Here is a 26,408-nt window from a genome sequence, read left to right on the forward strand (position 1 = left end):
TCCCCATCCTGCCCCCAAGAAGGAAAACAGTAGTTAAAAAAACCTTTTTTCCTCCTTCATGCAAAATGTAATCTTAGATGAATTTTTGTCCCACTGGACCTAACTTCTTAAATGCAAGTGTTCCCCAAGGTTCTACCATTCACTCTCCTTTGTTCTCAGCATCCTCTCTGAACCATTTTAGTTCCCATCTCCCTGCAGGTGACTCCTTGATCTAAGCCTTCACTATTGCCCATTTTCAATTTCCTGTGGGAATCCTCCACCCAAATCCACTGGCCTTAGCCTGCTCTTCCTCCCAAAATATGCTATGGCAGGTACCACATCATGGCTTGCTCAGCATCTGCTTCAATCCCCTTATGCATGTCTCCCCTGTACTGTAGAGTCTGGAAAGATAACAATGACATTTCTCAAACTCCTGTGCCGCTGGGGAGCCCCAATTGATTAACTTGCACCAAGCAGGCCTGTCCTCATGAGCCGTGGGAGGCAGAAGTGGGTGATGTGAGTGATGGGGCTCTGTGAAAGCCGCATGGATGGCCATGTGGGTGCCGTATCTTGTGTCAGAGGCATGTGGTTCTTCAAGGGCAGCATGGGAACGGCTTCAGTCCAGTCCTCTAGAGTCACAGGCTGTGGGTGGTGGCAGCAGTAGGGTTTCTGCTGGAATATTCCTCTGGGGAAGTTTGTACATATCTTCTGGCTACATTGCTCCTGGCCATGTAGCACCCAAGTGTGGTTCTTGGAATTGGACATTTTGTGCAATACCTAATGGAATAAACCTTTTCCTGCTTGTTAAAGTGGATTCTGTTGACTGCAACTAAGAACCCTGCCTGATATAAACACTCCCTATCTCCACCAGTGCTGTAGTATAGATATTGAACAACAGGCTCTTTGGGGGGGGGGGGGAAGCCCTGAACTGGGGAGCCTGGTGGCTCAATCGGTTGAGTGTCCAACTCTTGGTTGTGGCTCAGGTCATGTCTCACTGTTGTGAGACCAAGCCTTGGCACGTTGGGCTCTGTACAGAGTCTGCTTGAAATTCTTTGCCTCTCCCTCTGCCCCTCCCCTTGCTTGTATTCTCTCTCTAAAGTAAGTAAGTAAGTAAGTAAGTAAGTAAATAAATAAATAAATAAATAAATAAATAAATAAATAAAATCCTTAAAAAAAAAGTGCTGAACCATTTTGTACTCCCACCAGCAGTGTGAGTCTCAGCTGCTCTTTCTTCTTGCCAGCACCTGCTTTTGTCAGCACTTGATTGATGTTAGTAAAAGAAACAATATAATTTTAAAAAACGTTCCAATATCATAATATGTCTCTCAATAGGAGGTAAGATAACACACACACAGAGGCACACACAGAGACCCCCCCTTACCTTGCAGTAAAAAAAAATGCATGTTTCTTATTAACACAGGCTAGGTCTTTAGAGTATGGCTTCTTTCTTTTATTGACTTACGTTGTCGCAGATGAAAAATTAAGGCAAGTCTTCAAGGTATTGTTTGATTTAAACTAGAAACACCTCTCCAGATTTATAAACATAGCTTCCCTAATTGTTCCTGTCTTCTCCCCGGGTAGGTGAATGGACTGGGGACAGAGCTGTTTCCTCATCAACCCAGGACAGTTGTCTTCACACCCTGAATTGTCCTTTGAATAGGGGAGGAGACTATGAATAAAATGGCTCACGTACCAAAGTTCAGTCTCAGGACCAGTCGTCTGTAATTTGGTTGTTATCTTTATGTTGAATGAGGAGGTACATTCAAAGACAAGGGGCCTATAGTTAGCAGGTAATTAATGGGCTTGATGGAATTCTTATCAATTCAGGAGCTGTGCTAAGTTGAAACCATTGCCGGCTTCCTCTGTTCATAAGCTGTGCTCTGTTCCCCCGACCTCTTCTCCAAGCATCCTCCCTGATTCCTAAAGTCTGTAGCAGAGCTGGGTGAAGATTTCCACTTGCATGCCAGCCACGACCTAAGTCTTGCTGAGGTCAGAATCTGACCTCAGGACCCCAACTTCAGTTTTGCGCCTGCAGGAAATTTTCTTATTTCACCTTTTAAGGCAATGTTCATGACACATGATCCCTGACATCCACAGAAATCCTTGGTTATCAGCGTCTCTTTATAGAGAGACGAGGGCCCAATGTTTTGTTGTGTTTATTGGTGTGTGTGTTGGGGGGGAAGATAAGTAGATACAGGAATTGCGTTCATTATCTTGTGCTCCACTTTTGAGCCTTCCAGAAATAGGAATTTTGCTATCAGGCCTCAGTGCAGGGAATCCCTTCCCTTAACAATAAGGAAAAAACGTAAACAGCACACAGTGGGGCCTATAAGTATATTGTTGTTGTGAAATATCAGACCCAGCCTGTTGTCTGGTTTTAACTAATGTGCCGAACTATAAGGTGTAACTATAGGTATAACTCTATAACTTACTCCTGAATTCTATGACTGCATATTATTGTTTATTGTTTCATTTTTGTATGTGATTCTGAGGTGACTGATTTGATTTCCCTTTGATTCCCCTCCCCACCCAAGATTTGACCCAGTGTATCAGTTAGCTTTTGCTGTATAGCGAACCACCCCCAAAACTTAGTGGCATCGAATAACACATATTATTTTTAATAGACTTTATTTTTCAGAGCAGTTTTAGGTTCACAGAAAAATTACATGGAAGGTACAAGGACTTCCCATGTACCCCTACCTCATGCACAACCTCCCCCACTGTCAATATCCTCCCCCAAAGTGGTACATTTGTTGCAATTAATAAACCTACATTGAGACATCATTACCCTCCAAAGTCATAGTTTACCTTAGGGTTCACTCTTGGTGTTGTACATTCTGAGAGTTTGGGAAAATGTATAATGACATGTGTCTGCCATTATAGTATCATGCAGAGTAGTTTCACTGCCCTAACATTCCATGTTCCAGTTATTTATCCCTCCCTCCCACCCCCAACCCCTGACAACCACTGTTCTTTTCACTGTATCCATAGTTTTACCATTCCCAGAATGCATATAGTTGGGATTGTACAGTATTTCACCTTTTCAGTTTGGCTTCTTTCACTTAGTAATATTTATTTAAGTTTCCTCCATTTCTTTTCATGGCTTGATAGCTCATTTCTTTTTATCCCTGAGTAGTATTTTACTGCCTAGCACCACAGTTCACTTGTCCACTCACCCACTGAAGGACATCTTGGTTGCTTCCAAGTTATGACAATTATGAATAAAGCTGCTATAAACATCCATATGTAGGTTTTTGTGTGGACGTAAGTTTTCAGCTCATTTGGGTAAATACCAAGGAGCACAATTGCTGGATCATGTGGTAAGAATATTTTAGTTTTGAAAGAAACTGCCAAACTGTCATCCAAAGCAGCTATACTATTTTGCATTTCCACCTTTAATGAATGAGAGTTCCTGTTGCTCCACATCGTTGCCAGCATTTGGTATTGTCAGTATTTGGGATTTTGGTCATTGTATTAGGTGTGTGGTGGTGACACATGTTTTTAATTTCTTGAGATTCTGTGGGTTGTCTAGGTGGCTCTTCTCACATGGGCAACTCAGCTGGGGCTGCTGGGGCTGAATAGGGTGTTCTTACTTTTATTTCTGGGGCCTTGGCTGGAAATGTGGGAGACCTCACTCCATGTGGTCTCTCATCCTCCAGCAGGCTAGTCCAGCCTTCCTCACATGGTGGTGGAAGGGTTCTAACAGCAAGAGAGGGCATGTCCAATTGTGAAGCACTTTTGAAGCCTCTGCTTTCTTATGTTTGGTACATCCCATTGTCTAAAGCAGGTCACATGGCCAGTCCCAGATTGTAGGGATGGAGAAATGACCCCCACTTCTTGCTGGGAGGAGCTGGGAGGAGGAAACTTATCATGACCACATTTTCCCATCCATAGCAGTTGGTGACTGTGATGTCTAACTCAGCAAAGGAATCATTTCTTTAAACCACTCTAAATCCCCACCCCAGGTGGCACTCAGAAAAGCAGTTTCTTCAGTTATGCAGGGAAACATTATGGAAAAGAGATTAGGTACTCTCATTCTTCTTTTCTAATTACCCAGTTGGTATTATTCCAAAGGGGCAGTTATCGTTTCCTCAGACCCCAGCATCAGGAACTCACAGCCTCTGGTCTTAGTGTCCCATACAAGAAAAGCAACACATTTATTCCTGGCTTCATTTCTTAACTTCTGGGAAAGAGGTTGTTGAGGTTTAAGGGCTGATAATTAATCATGCCTCTTCCCCTTCCATCTTTGGAATCAGTTGAGAAATAGATGCAAGCATGGGAATTGGAGGTCAAAAGAGCACCTCTTCACTGGCAGCCCTAGACCAGAGAACGTGGTTTGGAATATGGCCAGGCAGGGCTTCATGCTTCTTCCCTTCAGGACAGACCTGGGTTGCCCATGGGTCTGCAGAGTGGTCGACTGGCCTGGCCAGACAAAAGGAGAATTGTTGCCTCTTACTTTCAGGTCATGGCAGTCAAGACAGAGGGATCAGAGCAGGGCTTGGGAACAGGGGATGAACGGCCACCCAGGCTGAGGGTGGCTATGACTCCTCCCTCCCCACCAGCAGTCAGTGAGGAGTGAGGAGGGAGTGGACAGAAGATTAGGTGGAAGCTTTCCACAGTACTTTCCATTCTGACTTTTTTACAATTTTCCTTTATGCATATATTTCTTAAACTTCATTTTGAAGCATAATGTACATATAGAAAGAGTGCACATCATTTAAGTGTGTGGCTCAATACATTTTCACAAATTGAAAACATTCATGTAATCAGCATCTGGATCAAGAATTAGAAAATCCAGCTCCCTAGAAGCTCTGTGGAATCTTTTTTGGTCTGGCTTCTTTTGCTCACAATAATGACTGTAAGGTTCACCGTGTTGTGTATAGATTTATATTGTTAATTTTCATTGCTGTAATATCCTACTCTGTGAATATCGTGTAATTTACTTCCATTGTATGCCCATGATGGGCATATGTGTAGTTGCCAGATTTGGCTGATTTGAAACATTCTAATATATGCCTTTTGTGAAAATATGCAGTTATTTCTGATTGATATATCCCTAGAAATATCCCCTGGGGCCCAGTAATTCCACTTCTAGAGTTATATCCAACAAAAATGCCTAGCGATTTTGATACTAAAACTGTTTTCCAAAAAGGAACTGTTTGGCACCCTGCTGGCAGCATTATGAGAGTTCCAGTTGCCTACTTCCTTGCCTCTTAATGCTTTGGAAGGCACACAAGTTCCTGTTCTATAGATGAGGGTGAAATACCAGGAGAGGGAGAAAATGAATTCCTCTATAAATGAAGAATGAAAAGGGATGAATTTTACAAAGAATTTTTTAAAAAGAATTTTAAAAAATGTGTCAATCCACCTTATTTTTTGATGCATTTCAAACCAAGTTGCAGACAATTAACAGACGGGGTCTTTTTAGGCACAAAGCACTACCCTACAAGCAGGAGAGTGATTTACAATCTAACTTTAGAAAGTGGAGATGCTCTCAAAGTCTCACCCAGCTCTGTGGAGGAAGGGTTTGCAGACAAAATGTTCCTTCCACAGAAATTGTGATAAAACACCAATTAGTGACTGCAGCAACGAAGTGGGAGTGTTTAACCTTTCAGGCGTGCCAACAATGTGCTCCTTAATTTGAAAATAGGGTACAAAGTGTTAGCAAGTGAAGAATAGTAATCGTTCATCACTCAACTTGACATATCTCCTTTGCAGCAGAGGCAAGAGAAGGAATCCTCTCTGCTCCACTTATTCTGGCTTTCGTCTAACTTCTCTTAGAAAGGACCAGATGCTCTAATGAGGGGTACCAGACACTGAAAATATCCAGAGATCAGGAGAAAACAGGCTGACAGCTTCCCCCTCAAGAAGCCTACCTTCCCTCTGAGCTCCTCAGCGCACTTTATATGCATTACCCAGCAGCAAGTCTTATTATCCCTTTTTGCAAACTGTAGAAAAGTGGTGCAGAGAGGCTAAAAAGGCTCACTCGAGGCTACAAGGGAAGCCAAATGTTCAGCTCAAAATAGAAACTGAGAGCTCTGGGAAATTCAGACAGCCTGAGAGGGTCCTTTAATCTCTGGACCCTTCCGTGTCTTTTTAGACAATAAGCCTTTCCTTGAAAGAGTTTTTATTCCCCTAACGACAGGGCTGCCAACTCTCCCTCCAGGATGTTGTAAAAAGGTGACATTTAACAGTGGAAATTGAAACTCTAATTGACTTCTCTTAAAACAGAAAAACAAGCGCCCTGTATTCCTTCTCTTGGCCAGATGTTTGTAATTGTTCCCCTGGGATTCTACCTTGAGGGAAGCTGAAGAGGCAAAATAGAACAGTTCACGGGAATTAGTATGGTTACACACTCAAGATTTGTTTTTACTGCGTGGTGGTATCCAAGAAGAGAGAGGTTTCAGGAAGAGGGTTCTAGCTCATGTCACTAGACCGTGGTATCAAAGAAGCCCTGGAATCTCTTGCAGTGATAAGTAAAGAGATAGACGTGAACCTTTATTTCCAGATCTGGGTGTATGGGGGCCTATGATTATTTAGATTAATTGTGTTACTTGCCTTAGCTTAATGGAATTTTAACAGAGATCATGTGAGCAAAGTCTTAAAATGTACTCGTGCAGGAGGTCTTGCGTTCTTGTATTTCAGTCATCATCATGAGAAAACACGCTTCAGGGAGCCTGCTGGTCAAGGAGGATGAGACACATGGATGAGAAGCTGGAGCCTAGCCCAACTGAGCCCAGGCTAGACCACCCAATCTCTAGCCTTTCAGGAAACATGTAAGCAAGACACCATTGCTTATTGTTGTGAGCCATGGAATTTTGTGGTGGTTTGTTATGTAGCACATTATGTTATAGCTGACTGATGCAGGCCCATTGAAAGGTAGAGAGAGATTCTCAGTGACAAAATTTGCAAAAGTGCTCAGCTTGGGGTCGTCATATAGCAAGCATCTTGTAACTGTGAGAGGAGCTGACTTCAGTGGAGTGATTATATTTCATTTATCTGAAAAAGAATAGAATGAACCACACTATGCGTTCTGAATGTCTGGCCTGCCTGTTGATATCTGCCTCCTAACTGTAACTTTTTTTTTATAATAATTTTTTATTATGTTATGTTAGTCACCATACAGTATGTCCTTAGTTTTTGATGTAATGTGCCATGATTCATTATTTGCGTATAACACCCAGTGCACCATGCAATATGGGCCCTCCTTAATACCCATCACTGGCCTATCCCAATCCCTAATTGTAACTTTTATGAATCCTTTTCTACTGGCTTCATTCCCATCTCTTCCCTAGTCAGTATGTTGACATCTCTTTATGACTCAATCCTGGGCTGAACCATGAATACCCATATAACCACTGCCTGGATTCTATAATTAACATTTTGCTGTATTTTTTTATTGCGTGCCTGTCTATTCCTCCTTCTTTGCATCCATCAGTCCATCTTATTTTTTGGATGAATTTTGAAATTAGTTGCAGACATCAGTACACATCACCCTGATGCTGAATTTTGACAAAGGCATGTACCCATCACACACGAAAGTTTCTTCATGTTCCTTCCCAGTTAATCCCACCCTCACGCCGCAGGATAAAGACTATTTTGTTTCTTTTCCTACTATAGATTAGTTTTGTTTGGGTCAGTATATAAATGGAATTATGCACGTGTAATCTTCTGTGTCCAGCTTCTATTTGGCAAAATATTTTTGATATTCACACATGTTGTTGTATCAATAAGGGTCCTCATTTTAAAATGAATACTTAGACAAGATATTTGCAGACTCTCTTTACCTTAAGGTCTGGGGCTTCTGTGACATGTATACAGTTATAGTAACCACTGTTAAGTAATACACTTGAACCAAACATCCTTCTGAAACAGGCATCTCTCCTGCTGTCTGTCAGAGATCTGGTCCTTTGGTATTCACTCCCTCCCCCTCCCCCTCTCTTTAAAGTTGATAAATCTTTCAAAACTGCTGAGGGAATTTATTGAGATTTGTCCCATGGGCACAGTGCTTTTGATTTACTGAGTTGAGTAAAATGTAGGGGCTGACTGAGCTCTTAGGATTAATTGGCATCTGACTTTTCCCCAAGGGGTCGTCAGCAGTTTATCCTTCGCAGGACTCACAACAGTATGTCCAAACTGTGGGTTAGTGGGAATGATTGAAAGACTTGGAGAGTTGTCCTTCTTACTTTGCTCTACTCTGGTTCCAGAGAAGTGAATGGGAAAAATAATGAAAGAATATGAGAATAAAGTGACAATTTTCCTCCACAGTAGCTAAAAGCCAGTGCTCAGTCTATTCCACCACTTTATCCCTTAGTTTTAGCTTGAGGATTTCACTAATTTAACTAAGAATTAAAGCCACACTTAGTGTGGCTGGCTCCTGGCTTTGTTCCGTGCCAATTTAGCTAAGCTGGAGCTACACTTCCCAGAATTCCCTTCCCTGAAGACTTCCGGGGTTAGCGCGGACCGCTGACCTCGCACGCCTGGGAAGACGGAAGTGACGCAACACTGTAGTCCTTCCACCCTTGAAAGGCCAATCTGGGGGCCTACGTGCTATCTCAGGTCTTGGGACTGGCGCCGACACTTGGCTCACCGGTGAACAGGGGGCAGCAGGCTGTAGCCCTTCTGACGGCTGGGCAAGGCAGTGGGCCTGCAGCAACGTCAGCTCCCTCGGACGGCCGTCGGCTTCCCTGATTTCTGGGCCAGGCTGCAAGCCGCGCTGCCCACCCTCTGGACACCAGACACAGAAGCAACAGCTGTGCAACCAGCTCCCTCCCACGGTTGTATCACACATCCCATATTCCATGTGATTCTTGACGCTCCTGGTTCTCCGACTGAATCCTGAGGGGGTTTCCCACCACAGAGAGGATGTGCAGCATTCACTGCTGGTTCTTCTCTCTTTTGCCCCCTAACACCCGGGTTTGGTTCCAAGATTCACAGTCCTCCCCGCAGCTAGGAGATTGAGGGAGAGCTGGCTAAGCCCGTACCCAGGGGTGACTTGATGAACCTAAGTCAGCACTGCTAAGGGTAATGGACCCAGTCCTGGGCCGTGAGATGGAGAAGTCACTGAAGGACTTCTAAAGAATAGGCCCTTTGAAAAAAGAGATAAATATGGGAGGAAATGGCTTTTTGTTGTTCTACTAGATGTTGCCCAAGACTAATGCTTCCGCATGTTGCAGGAAGATGGAAGGAGGGACCTTGGCCCCTTAAGGCTCATTGAGCTGCTTAAAGAACCAGCCCTGGAATAGCCAGCGTATCCCTCGTTGCCTGGGACTTTCTGAGTTTTAAGCACTGAAGGTCCAGTGTCCTGGGAAGGCCCTCAGTCCTGAGCATGCCCAATGGGTGGTCCCTCTTGCCCTGCCTCAGGACTTTAATGTGAGATGATAATTCCCTTTACTTTTTAAGCCCTGTGAGTTGTGACTGTTTTGGGTGCGTGTAGCTGAAAGGATTCTGAATGGTCCCAGGCAATACAAGAATGTGCCTCTTGTTTCTGACAGCAGTTGTAAAAGAGGTACTCTAACAAATATTCTGTGTAATGCCAACATCATTGGAAAAGTGTGTCACTTATCTCAGAAACTGTGTGTCAATTTTGTTTGTTTGAAATCAGTTTCACTAATCTATGGGCAGGTATAACTTAATACATTTTACCTAATTAAAAAAAAGTTACCACTTGGGCATGCATATTATATATTAAAAGATAAATATTCTATTTTAGGTCTTTGCATATCCTTGGGCCTTTATTTAGCTTCCTCTTAAAATAGGAGTACCTTAAAGTGATGGCTGTGGAGGGAGGGGGATGGAGGAGGGGGTGATCTCTGTTCTTTATGTTTAAAAGTCTTAAATAAGTTCCTGGGACTCTACAAATATATTTGTAGATAAGTTTGGTGTCATTTAGTTGATTTTTTTCCCCCAGAAAGAAAGGCTTCCAGGGCTTGACACTATCCTCTTATCGGTGTGGTAGATGAATTGTGTTACTGGTCTTTACCCTTTCCTGTGTCTACACCTGTCCTAGCTTGGGCTGCTGTAACAAAAATACCAGCCTGGATGGCTTATACTTAACAAATAAAAGAATTATTTTTCACTGTTCTGGAAGCCAGAGGTCCCAAGGCCAGGATGGCAGCATGGTGCCGGCTCTGGTAGGAGCCCTCTTCTGGGTTGCAGACTGCCAGCTTCTCATTTTAGCCTCATACAGTGGAGAGCAGAGAGGGGAAGCAAGCTGTCTTGTGACTCTAATTATAAGGGCACTAATCCCATTTATGAGGGCTCCACCTTCATGACCTCATCTAATCCTCATTATCGCCCACCACTTCTTAATACTATCACATTATGGGTGTAAAGTTTCACCATATGAATTCTGGGGGTACACAAACATTGAGTCCATCACAACACCCTTTGCCAGGTAGCATGTGCCCTCCCACTATGACTCTGGGTTTGCCCATGTGTTGTTCTTTGGCCAATAGGTGCAAGCAGAGGCTGGAAAAGTAGTCACATATTTGGGATTGTTCATGCTCTGCCTCCCCTATGACTATGTGCCTAGGTCAGCCCATTGGAGAGTGAGTGTCACATGGCACAAGCACACCAGTTGCTAGACAAACTGCCAGATGTGAGGGAGCCCAGAGGAGACAGAAGAATCACTCAACTGAACCCAGCCCAAATTGCTGGTGCATTAACTCACGAGCTAAATAAATGCTTAGTGCTTTATTTCAGGGAATTTGGGGGTGGTTTTTTACACAGCATTATGGCAGCAATGGATAACTAAGACATCTGTTATTCATCAGGGACAGTTTAGATGGGCTGTAAGAAGGAGCTAAATATGTTGGCTTTGTAGACAGTCATACCTGATAGAATTTAACTCAGAAGTTGCCCTATAATCACTCACTTGGGCATGCTTATGTCCTATTCAAAGGTAAATATAGCAGTACCATTTTAAGTATATATGTGTGTCTTTAGGCCTTTAGTTTTGTCCAAAGATGGGGTGCCTTCCCATGGACCAGATCCCACCAATAGGAGCTAGTCTCTTTTCCACATGTATGATAGCCTCGAGTGAGTTATTGGGGGTTTTTATATGAGTCTGGTGTAATTCAGCAATTAAATTCAGGGACAGCAACCACTAGATGCCCTTGTAACTTCCTTATGGTGGTTAGGACAATATTGAAGTGGTTTTCCAGGATGCTGATGCGAAATCATATGTGATTATCTAAATTTAAATTCATTGTAGGGGCACCTGGGTGGCCCAGTCAGTTAAGCATCTGACTCTTGGTTTTGGCTCAGGGTGGTGAGATCGAGCCTCTAGTGGGCTCCATGTGATCAGCATGGAGTCAGCTTGAGATTCTCTCTCCCTTTTCTTCTGCCCCTTCTCTCTCTCTCTCTCTTTCTCATAAATGAATAAGTAATACCTTTAAAAATATCTAAATTCATTGTAACTAAATAAAATCAATCCAGTTCTTCACTCCTGCCGGCCATAAGTCAATAGTTCCACGGCCACAGATCGCTAGCGGCTACTGCTTTGGACAGCACAGACACACAACATTTTCATTATCTCAGAAAATTTTATTGGGCAGTGCTGGACTCAGTGCTTATGTTCACATTTCTTATTTACAACTTCTTTTCTGTCTAAACCTCTAGTTTCTGCCGACCAGTTGATTCTGACAGCCCCTCAATCTGTACCTTTGGGAAAAATGAATTATTGTTTTCTAGATTATTTAATAAAACTCAAGCTAGCGTGTTTTGACATTTACAACATTCAATGTTCTCGTCGTTTACAGGTCACAAAGCTAACTGACAGAGGGAGTATCCATGCAGCCAGAGCAGGGAAGCTTGGGGAGGAGTGAGGGCAGCTGAGAGAATCCCCCAGTTTGAGTTGTAAACGTGAGTTGTCCAACAAAACTTGAGGGGGACAGAGAAGAAAATGAACCACAAAGAAAAACTATTGGGCAAAATTGTGCTCCACTGATTAGCGGCCTATGAACTTGTCCTCTCCTCACCCACCCCAGCTGAGCTAGCATTTACTAGAGGACAGAGCTCACAGCTTGTCTCCATTCTCTGCTTTTCTCAAGGAGAGATTTTCCCCCAGAGCAGCTTCTTCCCAGATCACTCCTGGCCTTTCCTCATCCCTTTACTCACATGGGTGGGATGACTTTTTGTTTGTTTGTTTGTTTTACTTGTTTTGATTTTATGTTTATTTTGAAACAATCTCAATTACAGAAAATTTGCAAGTACTCTAATTTCCTGAATAATTTTAAAAGATTTTTTAAAATTGTAATTCCAGTGTAGCTATCATACAGTGTTATATTAGTTTTAGTTGTACAGTATAGTGATTCAACACTTCCATACATCACCTGGTGCTCATTATGATAAGTGTTCTCTTCATCTCCTTCACTTATTTCACCCATCTACCCCCCCATCCCCAATGGTAACCATCTGTTTTTCTCTATAGTTAAGTGTCTGTTTCTTGGTTTGTCTCTCTGTCTACCTTTCCTTTGCTCATCTGTTTTGTTCCTTAACAAAGGATGAAACCATATGGTATTTGTCTTTCTCTGACTGATTTATTTCACTTAGCATTATATTCTCTAGCTCCATCCAGGTTGTTGCAAAATGGCAAGATTTCATTTTTTATGGGTGAATAACATTCCATTGTATATGTATACCACAACTTCTTTATCCATTCATCAATCGATGGACATTTGAGCTGCTTCCATAATTTGGTTATTTTAAATAATGCTGCTATAAACATAGTGGTGCATGAATCCCTTTGAATTAGTGTTTTTGTATTTTTTGAGTAAATGCCAAGTAGAGGGATTACTGGATCATAGGGTAGTTTTATTTTTAACTTTTTGAGGAACTTCCATATTTTTTTCCACAGTGGCTGTACCAGTTTGCGTTCCCACCAGCAGTGCATGAGGGTTCCTTTTTTTCCACATCCTCACCAATCCCGTTGTTTCTTGTGTTTTTGACTTTAGCCATTTTGACAGGTGTGAGGTGGTGTCTCATTGTGGTTTTGATTTGCATTTCCTTGATGATGAGTGATATGGAGCATCTTTTCATGTGTCTATTGGCCATCTGGATATATTCTGTGGAAAAATGTCTGTTCATGTCTTCTGCCCATTTTTTAATTGGATTATTCATTTTTTGGGTGTTGTATCAATTCTTTATATATTTTAGATACTAACCCTTTATCAGATATGTCATTTGCAAATATCTTCTCCCATTGAGTAGGTTGCCTTTTAGTTTTGTTGATTGTTTCCTTTGCTATGCAGAAGCTTCTTGTTTTGATAAAAGTCCCAATAGTTTATTTTTGCTTTTATTTCCCTTGCCTTAGGAGACATATCTAGAAAGATGATATTACAGCCAATGTTAGAGAAATTACTGCCTATGCTCTCTTCTAGGATTTTTGTGGTTTCAGGTCTCACATTTAGGTCTTTAAACCATTTTGAGTTTATTTTTGTGTTTGGTGTAAGAAAGTGGTCCAGTTTTTATTCTTTTGCATGTAGTTGTCCAGTTTTCCCAACACCATTTGTTGAAGAGACTGTCTTTTTCCCATTCAGTATTCTTACCTGTTTTATTGAAGATTAATTGACCATATAATTGTGGGTTTATTTCTGGGTTTTCTATTCTTTTCTATTGATTTATGTGTCTTTGTTTTTGCTGGTACCATACTGTTTTGATTACTACATCTTTGTAATGTAACTTGAAGTTTGGAATTGTGATACCTCCACAATACTTTTCAAAGACTGCTTTGGCTATTTGAGGTCTTTGTGGCTCCATACAGATTTTAGGATTGTTTGTTCTAGTTCTGTGAAAAATGCTGTTGGTATTTTTGACAGCGATTGCATTAAATGTGTAGTTGCTTTGGGTAGTATAGATATTTTAACAATACTTGTTCTTCCAATTCATGGGCATGAAATGTCTTTCCATTTCTTTGTATCATCTTCAATTTATTTCATTGATGTTTTATAGTTTTCAGAGTACAAGTCTTTCATCTCTTTGATTAATTTTATTCCTAGGTATTTTATTATTTTTGGTGCAATTGTAAATGGGATTGTTTTCTTAATTTCTCTTTCTGCTGCTTCAGTATTAATGTATAGAAATGCAATAGATTTCTGTACATTGATTTTGTATCCTGCAACTACTGAATTCATTGATCAGTTCTAGCAGCTTTTGGTGGAGTCTTTAAGGTTTTTCTCTGTATAGTATCATGTCATCTGCAAATAATGAAAGTTTTACTCTTCCCTTAGCGATTTGTCTGCCTTTTATTTCTTTTTGTTGTCTGACTACTATGGCTAGGACTTCTAGTACTATGTTAAATAGAAATAGTGAGAGTCGGCATCCTTGTTCCTGACCTTAAACAAAGGGAGAAAGCTTTCAGTTTTTTCCCATTGAGTAGATGTTCACTGTGGGTTTTTCATGTAAGGCCTTTATTATGTTGAAGTATGTTCCCTCTTTTTTTTTTTTTTTTAAGATTTTGTTTATTTATTTGACAGAGAGAGACAGCCAGCGAGAGAGGGAATACAAGCAGGGGGAGTGGGAGACAGGAAGAAGCAGGCTCCCAGCGGAGGAGCCTGATGTGGGGCTCAATCCCAGAATGCCAGGATCACGCCCTGAGCCGAAGGCAGACGCTTAACGACTGAGCCACCCAGGCACCCCTGAAGTATGTTCCCTCTTAACCTACTTTGTATGATGTTTGTGATGACTTTTTTGGGTGGTTGATCTGGGAAGTATAAACTGAGCTCCTCCATGTACAGAACTTTCCCTTGGTGGGCCCCTTACTACTAGCTTCACAGGCAGAGGTGTCCCAGGATGGGGGCCGATAGGTAGTTGGATAGCTCTGCTTTGCATTATGGGATGTAGTTGGCAAGTCCACTAGGGCCTCATATTAAGTACTTTCCTTTAACTATGCTTCCCTCAGTTATCACTTAAGTTTTATTTATTTAAGTAATCTCTACACCCAACATTGGGCTCGAACTCATAACCCCAAGATCGAATCAGATGCTCTTTCAACTGAGCCAACCAGGTGCCCCGCTCCCTCAGTTATCACTTAAAGGTAAAATTTTGGTTTCCATCTGCCATTCCTTATCTTAGTTCTCAATTTCTTTAGAATAGGTGGGGAAGAGTAATGCTGTTTATTGGATGTTCCCACTAACCCATAGTCTTGGTAAAGTGTGTTCTGCCCATGCTTGATTTGGGCTACACCTGTGCACCTGCCTCCAGTTTAGCATGTGTCTGACCCCCAAAGCCTGAAGTATATCCAGCTAGTTGTTTGTGCAGATTTTACTGCATGAGGGGGTGGGGCTTGATAGAGGCCAATGTGGTTTAAACTGAAGTGTGAAGGAAGGACGAGTTTGGATGGAAACAGAGGGCAGGATGCACAAACCTAGAGGCAGGAAGTTCAAGCAATGTTCAGGAGGGAAGTGTAAAACCATCTGGTCTGCAGGGCTCCTGTAGGTACATGATGAGAGATAGTCTGGAGAGATAGACAGGGATCATCGACTAGTGGTAGTTCTCTTCACCTCAAAGTCACCAGCATCTTTGCTCATCTTCCTTTGCTTGCTCTGTGTTGGACAGGAACAGGGATCCTCCCTGCGCCTTTGAGACCCACCCTCCTCTTCCCCACCACCTCCTTTTGTATCCCATCTTATGAGAAGAGCTAACTTTACAGAGCATTTATCTGTGCCAGACACTTTCTGAAGATTATCTCATTTCATCCTTACAGCAAAAGCTTTTGCACTTGTGTATGCTGTTATCCTCACTTTGTGGTGGAGAAATGGGAACACCACGTAGATGGGCAGCTTGCCCAGGGTCCTGCTGCCGGGATCAAAACCCAGGATGGAGTGAAGCTCCTAACTGCCCTATAGCTCCCTCCCATTTCCCTTGTATTTTCTGCTTATTTTCTACTTCCCTTCTGCATATAAATGTGTTTATATCTCTATTCTCCTAAGAAACTCTTCTCTCCATTGTCCTGTCTCCTCAGCCTTCCCTCCTGTCTCTCTCCCTGCCTTTCCAGCCAGACCTTTTGAGGGGTCTGCTTAAGGCCAAATTGCTTCGCCATCATCACTGCCACTTTGCTCCTGGAAGGTGTGACACTCATTAATGGCTTTTGTCTCTATTCCCACTTTTGCAGCTGTTCTGAAGCTTCAGCCGGTTTCAACCATTCCTCCTCCTTCCATTCCATCTTGGAGTCTGTTTTCAGATTGCAATTGAGATGTTGGTCAAGGTTCAGTCATCTGAAGGTTTGAGTGGGTCTGGAGGACCTGCTTACAGGGCTCACTTATGTGGCTGTGGGCTGGAGGCCTCCAAATTGTAGCATGTGTAGGAATTTTCCTCAGCATGCAGACCTGTCCATAGGGCTACTAGGGTGTCCTCACAACATGGCAGGTGATTTCACCTAGAGTGAGCAGTTCCAGGGAGAGCAGATAGGAAGCCACAACACCATTAGACCATGTGAACATGTTGTAAGACCACCACATGTTTCTTTCTTGTGGCACTTGTAATAGTTTGCATTATATATTACATATTTATGTTTATGTTTTTCTCTCCTAAGCTAAAATGCTTTTTGGACATATTTATTTTTCTTTGTGTATTCTTTTTTATTGTGGTAAAAAATACATGACATAAAATTCACCATTTTAGCCATCTTTAAGTGTGCAGTTAGGTGGCATTAAGTACATTCACATTGTTCTGCAACCACCACCACCATTTATCTTTAGAACTTTTTATCTTCTGGGGTGCGTGGGTGGCTCAGTCAGTTAAGCGTCCGACTCTTGGTTTTGGCTCAGGTTGTGATCTCATGGATTGTGATCTCATGTGTCATGGGATCAAACCCTGCATTGGGCTCTGTGCTCAACGGGGAGTCTGCTTGAAGATTCTCTTCCTCTGCCCCTGCCCCTCTTGCACACTCCCTCTTTCTAAAATAAATAAATAAATAAATAAATAAATAAATAAATAAATAAATAAATCTTTAAAAAAAGAGAGAGAGAAGTTTTTTATCTTCCTATACTGAAACTATATGCACATTAAACAGGAATTCTCCATTTCTTTCCTCCTTTCAGCCCCTGGCAACCACTGTTCTTTTTTTCTGTTTCTCGGATTTGACTATTCTAGGTACTTAATATTAAAGTGGAATCACACATTATTTGTCTTTTCTGTCTAGCTGATTTCACTTAGCCTAGTGTCTTCAAGCTTCTTCCAAGTTGGAGCATGTGTAGGAATTTCATTCCTTTCTAAGACTAAATAATATTCCATTGAGTGTCTATCACATTTTTGAAGAGATATGTGTTTTTTATTATTTTTTCTTATTTTAAGGAATTTAATTCCAGGATAGTTAACATACAGTGTTATATTAGTTTCAGGTGTACAATATAGTAATTCAGCAAGTCTGTGCATCACCCAGTACTCACAATGACAAGAGCACTCCTTAGTCCCCATCGCCTATTTCCACCATCTCCCCAACCACCTCCCCTCTGGTAACCATCAGTTTGTTCTGTATGGTTAAGTGTCTGTTTCTTGATTTGTCTCTGTCTCTTTTCTTTTGCTCATTTTATACCATATTTTGTTTATCCATTTATACATCGATGGTCACTTGAGTTGTTTCCACCTCTTGACTCTCGTGAAGAATGTTGCTATGAACATGAACTAATATCTGTACAAGTGCCTGCTTTCACTTATTTTGGGTATGTACCCAGAAGTGGAACTGTTGGATCATATAGTAATTCTGTGGTTAATTTTCTGAGGAGCCGCCATACTGTTTCCCATAGTGCTGCGCCATTCTCCATTCCTGCCAGCAGTGCACAAGGATTCAGATCTGTCCACGTCCTTGCCAGCATCCGTTTTCCATCTGTGTGTATTCTTAACAGTGCCAGCCCAGGGCTTTCCACAGTCAATGCTCATAAAATATGTTGAGGGGATAGATATGATGGCAAACTTGAGGATCCTTGAATACTCACATTCTCTAAATTCTTGTAGAACTTTTGATGAAATTAGTGAGGAAAAGATCTCAGAAATTCTGGAAAATTTCCTCAGAACACCTGACTTTTAGAAAGGGGTCATCCTGATGACAATGATGATGGTGAGTTGTGGGGAGCCCTTCCTGCCTGAAGTGAGCTGCCTCTCCTTCTTCAATGCTGGCTAATTGTTGCCAGGTAAAGATGTGGGTCCAAGGTTATGGATCCTTCCATGAATAAGAAAAGCCACAAATCTGGATCTTAAAATGTGAAATCTCTCCTTTTGCATGTCAGTAGCTGTGGCAGACTGCATTGTCGGTCCTAGTTTTTCTCTTCTCCCTGCCTCTTGCTCTGTCATGGCCCCTTCATGGGCCTTCAACTTTGCTCCTGGCTCTGAGAGTTGCTTCTGGTCCATGGGCATTGAGCCAGGGCTGAGCCTGGGCCTTTCTACTCACTGCCGTTGGACTTCTGCCGTTATCATAGGAGGGACATGTGTAGCTGGACTATTGGTTGCAGACAGAAGGTGAGAGACACATGTGTCTAGAAGAGCAGCCTAGCCTATCTGAGCCCAGGGCAGTAGACCCCAGCCACCCAAAAGACATGTGAAAAATAACCGTGTAATGCTGCTAAAATTTTGAGGTTGTTTGTTTTGCCACATAATATAGTAAGAGTTAACTGATAGAAGAATTAATTAAAAAGTTAAAATTATGCATCATAGTGCAATAATAGCAACTGGTAGGTATAGGAAATAATAATAATAATAATAATAATAATAATAATAATAATAATAATAATAAGGATCCAGTATTCCAGGTTTGGCTTGTGCCCTCTGCTTTAGACAAAGCTCATACCAGTGGCAATGCGGATCTGCCCATACCTCTTTTTGTTTTTAAAGTCAGGTTTATTGAGGTATAATTTACATATACTTAAATTCACCCCTTTTAATATACAGGTCTGGATTTTGACAAATATATACAATTGTGTAACGACCACCACAATCAAGAAAAGTTCATCACTGTCCCCCACCCTCATCAAAAGGAAATTCTTTGTGTCCCTTTCTAGACAAACTTACTTTCTTCCCCTAATCCACTGGCCGTTTTTTTTTTTCTTTTTGCAGTTTTGCCATTTTTAGAATGCTGTGTGAATAGAATCATATAATATGTCATCCTTTGAATCTGACTTCTTTCTGTCAGCATAATGCATCTGAGGTTCATCTGTGTTGTGGAGTGAGCCAAGGGATCGTTCCTTTTTGTTGCCAAGCAGTATTCCATTATAGAATTATGCCATTTTGCTTATCTGATCTTCTCTTGATGAACAGAAGATGAAAGACAAGAAAAGATTTGGATTGTCTCCTGTGTTTTGCTTTAATGGACAGTGCTTCTGGGAACAGTCATTATATGTCCTTCTGTAGACATGTTTTCATTTCTCTTGCATAACTACCCAAGAGGAGAACCTATGGGTTGTGTGCTCAGTGTATGTTTGACTTTTACCACTTCCAAGCAGTCTTCCACAGCACCATTTTGCATGCACTTTGTACTCCCACCAACCCTGCACAGGTGCTCCACAGCCTTGCCAACACTTGCCAATGTCAGTCTTTCCAATATTAGTGATTTTACTGGGTGGGAAGAAGTATCTCATTATAGTTTTAATTTACATGTCCTTGGGGACTTATGATGTTGAGCACCTTTCCAGGTGCATATTGGCTCTGCATACTGGAATTCCTTTAATGGTAGAAATACTTATAAAAGATAGGAACTCATGAAAGGGACAAATATAGGCTTGGAATTGTGTTCCCCTCTGACTTGCTGAGGCAGGAGTGGCAGCCTAGTTGGGGACCTGTCTGAATAATTCAGAAGGATCAACCCTGCCCTGAGGAAAAGCAGATATGGGTGATGGGTGGTGATGGGGCTCAGTTCACTGTTGGTGGCTCACAACAATCTTACTGCAGATTGTTCACTTCTTCATTTAAAATTCTCTATGGAGAAAAATGTCTGTACCAGGTGGCCCAGGGTAAAGTCTTGGTTTGGAAGCCACTGGGTTTTGTTTAACTGCTCCATGTTGATCATACCAGCTTATCCATCACGTACCAAAGAAAATATGCCAAATCTTTTATTTTTTATTTTCTGCATTCCTCCTTGAGAGAACAAAGCTACCAGCAACTCCATTTAATGTAGCTTCGCTTGCGTATAAGAGCAGCGTGGTTAGGAAAGGCCATAGGCACTCGCTTGATGGAGCCCCCAGTGGCCAAACCTGGGACAGTTTGAGCAAGAAAATACCTAATGATAGTAATAGATTATGACCCACAGAATAAAATAAATATCCGTAAGTCCCTACTGGGATAAAGACATAATTGAACAAATAAAGAAATGGGGGAGAAGGAGCAGCTCTTCTTGCAACAAATTCCAATAGTTAAACCTAAAGGGAGTGATGCGGATGGAAAATGGCCATTTGGCACACATCACACTGATGGACCTCTGATGGATGCAAAGGGAGGGCTGAAGTATGATATAAAACAGAATATTGACAAAGTCTCAGTATCTCCTTATAAGTTACTAATTACAGAGGGAGAAATAGTAACTGCAGTGGAGAAAGCTGGTGGACACCACTTTGACCAAGTGATTAAGGTCAACATTGCCAGTAATGGGACACATCGATACCATGTAGCCCCTGATATGATGCACTGAGAAGGGCATAAGATCATCTTTGTGGTATTTCGGCCCAAAATGCATAACCTCAGCCTAATCATGAAAATCATCAAACTCACCCCAATGAGGGGCATTTTACAGAGGAACTAGCCAGTCTTCAAGTGTCAAGGTCATGATAGACAAAGACTGAAGAACTCCCAGACTGGAGGGCACTAGGGAGACATAAAAACTAAATTCAGTGCAGGACTCTGGGCGAGAAGGGGGATTCTGGACCAGAAAAGGGACATTAGTGGGACAATTGGCAAAATTTGAGTGTGGTCTGTAGATTAGTTAATAGTATTGTACCCATATTTCTTTCCTGGTGTAGATCACTGTACTGTGCCATGTAAAATATTAACATTTGGGGAAGTAGGGGGCAGGTGATATAGGAACTCTACTGTTTTTACAACCTTTTTGTAAATCTGACATTTAAAAATAAAAGGAATTATACATATATATGTTCTAGAGTCATTCTACCTCTGTTTAAACCTGGCTACCCTACTTACTAGCTGTGTGACTTTGGCTAAATCACTTTGTTTCTCCTTGCCTCAGTTTCCCCATCTGTAAAATGGGAATAAAAGAGTACCTATCTCAGAGGGTTGTAATGAAGATTAAAAGTGTTAATACATGTGCAATACCTACAACAGTGCCTTGGCTCAGAGTGAGGGCTACGTCATTATATGCACTGACCATGTGAGGCCAGCAGCATCTTCTATTGATCTTAGGGATATTCCTCCCCCCACCCCCACTGTGCCTCTGAAGCTTTCTGATGCAAGTCCTGGTACTGATTCTTTCTCCAACCAGCCATTTTTCTCTAAAAGCATTTCCCCTTCCACCAGCAGGTAGGTAATGCCAAATCTAGCATCAGGATCTGTGCGTTAAGGATTAAATGCCTTCAAAGGAAACAGAATAACTGCTCTGAATTAGGATTGTTACTGGGAGAGGACTGCATTGGAAAGACAGAGCTTATATCACCAAAGAACCTTCTGGGGCCACTTTCTCTTATTCCCAACATGGGGTCCAGAACTTTCTGGGCCTGTGAGAGCAACAGCCCTGATTGGTTTGGGATGGTGGTGGTGTGGCTCTGCCTCATAATTACCTATCTGAGGCCTCACCCCATGTCACCTTTTAGTATCTGTTTGGCCAATAAGACTGCAGCACACGCACCAGCCTCATTCCCTGCTTGGGCCTTACCTTTGATGTCACAATCTGGCTTGTGGATATTAATCTGGCCACAGTTGCTCACAAACCAGACGACAAGGTCAAGAGGACCAGCACAGTAAGATGTGGAAGAGAATCGACCATCAACCCAAGATCAAAGCAGTGGATGGACCTCAGGCAGGCCAGTTCAAGGAACTGGGTGCAGCTCGGGAACCTGCCATGCCACACCCTCTAGAGCTGTCAGAATTCCAGAGCTTCCCTGTGTTTGAGGACATTAGCCATCACATTAAAGAGGTGGGGGCCCAACTGGTAAAGAAAGTCAATGCCATCTTTCAGCTGGACATCACCAAAGATGGGAAGACCATTCTGCAGTGGACCATTGATCTGAAGAATGGTTCTGGGGACATGTATCCAGGATCTGCTAGGCTCCCAGCAGACACCGTCTTCACTATCCCAGAACCTGTCTTTATGGAGTTGGTTTTGGGCAAATTGAACCCTCAGAAGGCTTTCCTTGCCGGCAAGTTCAAAGTGAGCGGCAAAGTTCTGCTTGGCCAGAAGCTGGAGAGGGTTTTCAAAGACTGGGCTAAATTTTAAGCATGTAAAATACCAAGGAAATGATCAGAACTTCTCTCCGGTTATAATGTTGAGCGGAAATCATGCTTAAACTGAAGATTAAAACAAAAAATATCCAATATTTTTACTCAAATTCTTCCTGTTCAAGTTTGATTAATTTTCCTGCTGATGTGTTAATTTTCAGTGAGGGTCCTAGAGCAGTAAAGAGTGTTGGAGTGTATCACCTAAAATCTTTGTCTTTTTCTTTTTTTAGATTCATGTATGCTATAATATGCTTAGGTTGAAAGCCACACATAGAGAAATGGGTGGTTTTGATATTTGGATTTAAATGCTTTCATGATTGAGTTCCTGAGAATTTTGTTTGTTTGTTTGTGGTTTGGGGAAAGAAGTGCCAACCATCACTGTGTCAGATTGCATTCTAGATGGTAACTTGGTTCTTTGAGATTTTAAGTTTGCAGAGCTTTAAAATGGTGGGCTCCACAGCTCTGTGGGTGGAACAAGGCATAGAGGGAATGAGCTCTTGGTGTATTATGACTTTGGATGGATTTAATTCCAAGAGAATCCAGGGGCTTGGAAGATCTTCTAGGACCCTGGATCTTAAACTATAGCATGCATCACACCACCTGTAAGACTGGTAAAAGCTCAGATCGCTGGGCCCTACATCGGAATTTCAATGCCATAGGTCTGGGCTGGGGAGAATGTGCATTTCTAACAAGTGCCCAGGTGATGCTGATGGGACCACCCCTGGAGAACCCCCGCCCTAGTTCATGCTGCAGCTTTCAATATTGGTCAAAACTATTCTGTTCTAGACCAATGAAATGTTGCCATTATTTAAATGAGATGTTACCATTACTTAAAGGATCTCGTGGAATTCCCCCATCCCATGGGCCATTTCTGAAGTGTCAGGAGTTTGTGCACTGGGCATTTTACAAAACCAAAGGTCATCCTGGGAGATTTTCCTTTCTGGGAGCCCTGTCCCTACATTGGGAGGACCGGGAGTGAAGCCAGCTGCAGCCCGATGTGACTTCTATGGGTGAGTGTGTGTGACACCTATTCCCATGTGATCTGTGTATACCTTTACCTTGTATACCTTTATACTCTGAAACGCACATGGAAGGTTCCTTAAAATAGCCATGCTCAAAACACATGCCTACCAAATGATCCAGCTATTCCATTCTGGGTATTGTCCCAGGAGGGAAGAAAGCATATGTACAAGTACAGAAATGTGTTTGTGAGTGTTCACAGCAGTTGTATTTGTGATAGTTCCAGACTGTAAATAAGCCAAATGTTCATCAATAGGTGAGTGGATAACCAATGGTGCTCTGTCGTACCCTGCAATACTCCTCGTCAATAAAAAGGAATGAATTATTGATGTACATACAATGGCATGGACGAATGTCAGATTATGCTGAGTGGCAGAAACCAGAGAAAACCAAGTACAGACTATGGGGTTCTATTTATGTAACATACTAGGAAATGCACACTGTGGGGATAGAAAGAAGATCAGTGGTTGCCAAGAGATAGGGATGAAGGGTGGGGAGGGTGGGGAAGGGGGATTATTAATGGCTACGAGGAAGCTTGGGGGTGATGGACAGATTCATTATCTTGATTGTGGTGATGATTTCACAGGTGTATATATAGGAAAAACATCCCATTGTATACTTTGTATGCCCATGGGCAGCTTATTCTGTGTCAGTATAAACTCAGTAACACTGGAAAACCTGCCGCCCTCATCCGAAGTGCAGGCTTTATAAAGAGGATTTAAAGCTCTACCTGTCTCTCAGCACAAGTCCTCTGACCTTATCATGTGCCTACCTGCCCCAGCTGTTACTGATTTAGATGGCTCTGCAGAGGCCTTCCTGAGTTTCCCCTGTCAGAAAAAGACAGAGTGAGGGCTTGTTGCTAACAAAATCTCCTTCTCTCAGTGGGAAACAAAGAGGCCTTTTGTTTAGTCCATGTTCAAGTCCGAGGGCAGGGACCAAGGGCCCCTTACTGAGGATTTATGAGCGGGGACATGGAGCACTCCCTGGTTTCTTTCCTTTCCCAGTCATTAGGTAGGTGATGTGTGGTGCTCCTGCCAATGCCCCTGCCCAGTGGAGCGGTGGGCATCTCAGAGGCTTCAGACTGAGTTTGAGTACTGTTGTGATCACTTACCTTGCCTACCAAATGATCCAGGCACCTCCATTAGAGCCATATTTACAAGTGTCAGGCATAACCAGGCAGGTGTTTGAGATGCTGTGTTTAGGGAAATGGCTTGCCCAATCTCATTCCCTGAGTTGGCCCTACCTCTGAGGACCGGCCTTGAGTTGGGGGTTGCTCAGAGATGGGTTGGAGGTAGAGAGGGCTGTGAAGCAGGGAGGGGTTGCAGAGGGTCACGTCCTGGCTGCCATCTGACCAAAGGGAGGCCCATCCTATAGGTTGGCCAGTGACTTATGACCCGTTATGACTTGGAACAAAAACAGAACCCATGCCAATGAGAACCCTTTCTCAGGAATTTAGAACTGGGAGGTAGAGAGACTGAGCTACAAGTGAGCAGTGGGAATGGAATCCGCCTGAAAGGCTGGGATGTGGCGTGTGGGGCGTGGGTGAGGGAGGTGCTGTGGGGGGTGGGCAGACGCCCTGGTAGGAGGTGGAGTTGGAAGAGCCAAAGCCTCGAAAAGGAGAGGGATCTGGTTCACATCTGAGAGAAGACTCCAGACCTTAGGAAACACAACAGCAAACCCCTTTTGAAAAGGAACAAAATTGCTCAGTGCTGGGATGCCATGTGGAACAGATGGAAGGACGCAGATTTTGGAATCAGAAATGTAGTTTTGAGCCCCAGGTTATAAGCACAGGGAATTACTGAACAACTCTGCCTCTCAGCTGCCTCACCCGGAAATAAAGCCAGTGGCCCTTATGACATCAGGTTGTTGGGTAGCTCCTAGTAGGTCATGCCCAGTGTAGTCACTGGCCCAGGTGGGTTTTCCATACATATGAGTGAGTTCCTTTTCTTTTCTGGATGAGGGGGAAGGGGGCGACTTTCCCTGGCTCCCCACTGCCTCCCAAGAAAGTCCACACTTAGGGCTTTTGTGCTGTGCTCTGGGGACCTTCTTTCTGCCTTTTCACTTACACTCAGTTGATGCCCTAGAAGGTCACATCTGGCTCAAAACACACATCTGCATGTTGCTCGGTCTGCACAAGTTAGGCCAGTACAGTGTTTATAGAGTTTGAGTGAAGTTATTTTATATAAAAATTGGATTTCTGGATTCTCTTGAAAAATTGGATGGTTTGGTCACACTAAGCCTGTACTCTTGCTAGGCAACAGCTCAGGAAACAGAGAAGGGGGTGGACTCTACGGATGGGTCTGGGTCCCCCCCCCTCCATGCTGCCTCCTTGACTCCCAAGCTGAACTTGGTGGCTCTGTCTCCTTGAGCCTGCCCTGTTGTTTCTCCAGCTGTGCCTGCGTGGCTGGAGCCCCTGCAGGTGTTAGCTTTCATGACTGCACCCCACCCCCCCCATACATGGTCTTATTCTTCTCTCTGACGGAAGTACCCTGTGTTTGTTTTCTGTTGCTGTGTGAGAGATCACCACAGTTGAGCAGCTTAAAACAACACCCATTTATGATCTCATAGCTTCTGCAGGTCTGAGGTCTGGGTGGGCTCAGCTGGGTGCTCTGCTCCGGTCTTAATCTCACAAGGGCTGAAATCACAGTGTTGGCCAGGCTGGACTCTCACCTGGGGACTTGGGGGAAGAATTGGCTCCAAGTTCATTTGATGGTGGCCTTATTCAGTCCTGTGTGGTTGTAGGACTGAGGCCCGTGTAACCTTGTTGGTTGACGCTCTCTCAGCTCCCAAAGGTCACCCACATTCCTGCTCACGTGGCTCCTCCGTCTGCAAAGCCAGCAGTGTTGCGTGCGGTCCGTTTTAGGCATCAAGCCTCTCTGAACTCTTCTGCCTTCATCTTCCGCCTCCTTTTAAAGGACTTGAGGGATTGTTTTGGGCCCACCCCCATAATCCAGGATAATCTCCCATATATGTACACATCCCTGTAATGTACATGTTCCACCTTCCACTTTTTTGTTTTTATAGCAATGGTAGCT

General features: G+C 42.9%; 1 protein-coding gene across 1 annotated transcript; it reads left to right on the forward strand.

Annotated features, from left to right (window-relative positions):
• The first annotated feature begins 21,880 nt into the window (after window positions 1-21,880).
• On the forward strand, window positions 21,881-22,351 carry SCP2D1 (SCP2 sterol binding domain containing 1). The gene has a single exon (XM_045810476.1). The coding sequence runs from the start codon at window positions 21,881-21,883 to the stop codon at window positions 22,349-22,351; it is 471 nt and encodes a 156-aa protein (XP_045666432.1).
• Window positions 22,352-26,408: the final 4,057 nt, after the last annotated feature.

This window comes from Ursus americanus, chromosome 22 (genome assembly GCF_024610735.1).
Source record: "Ursus americanus isolate L20-20 chromosome 22, mUrsAme1.1.p, whole genome shotgun sequence".
Classification (NCBI taxonomy): Eukaryota; Metazoa; Chordata; class Mammalia; order Carnivora; family Ursidae; genus Ursus; species Ursus americanus.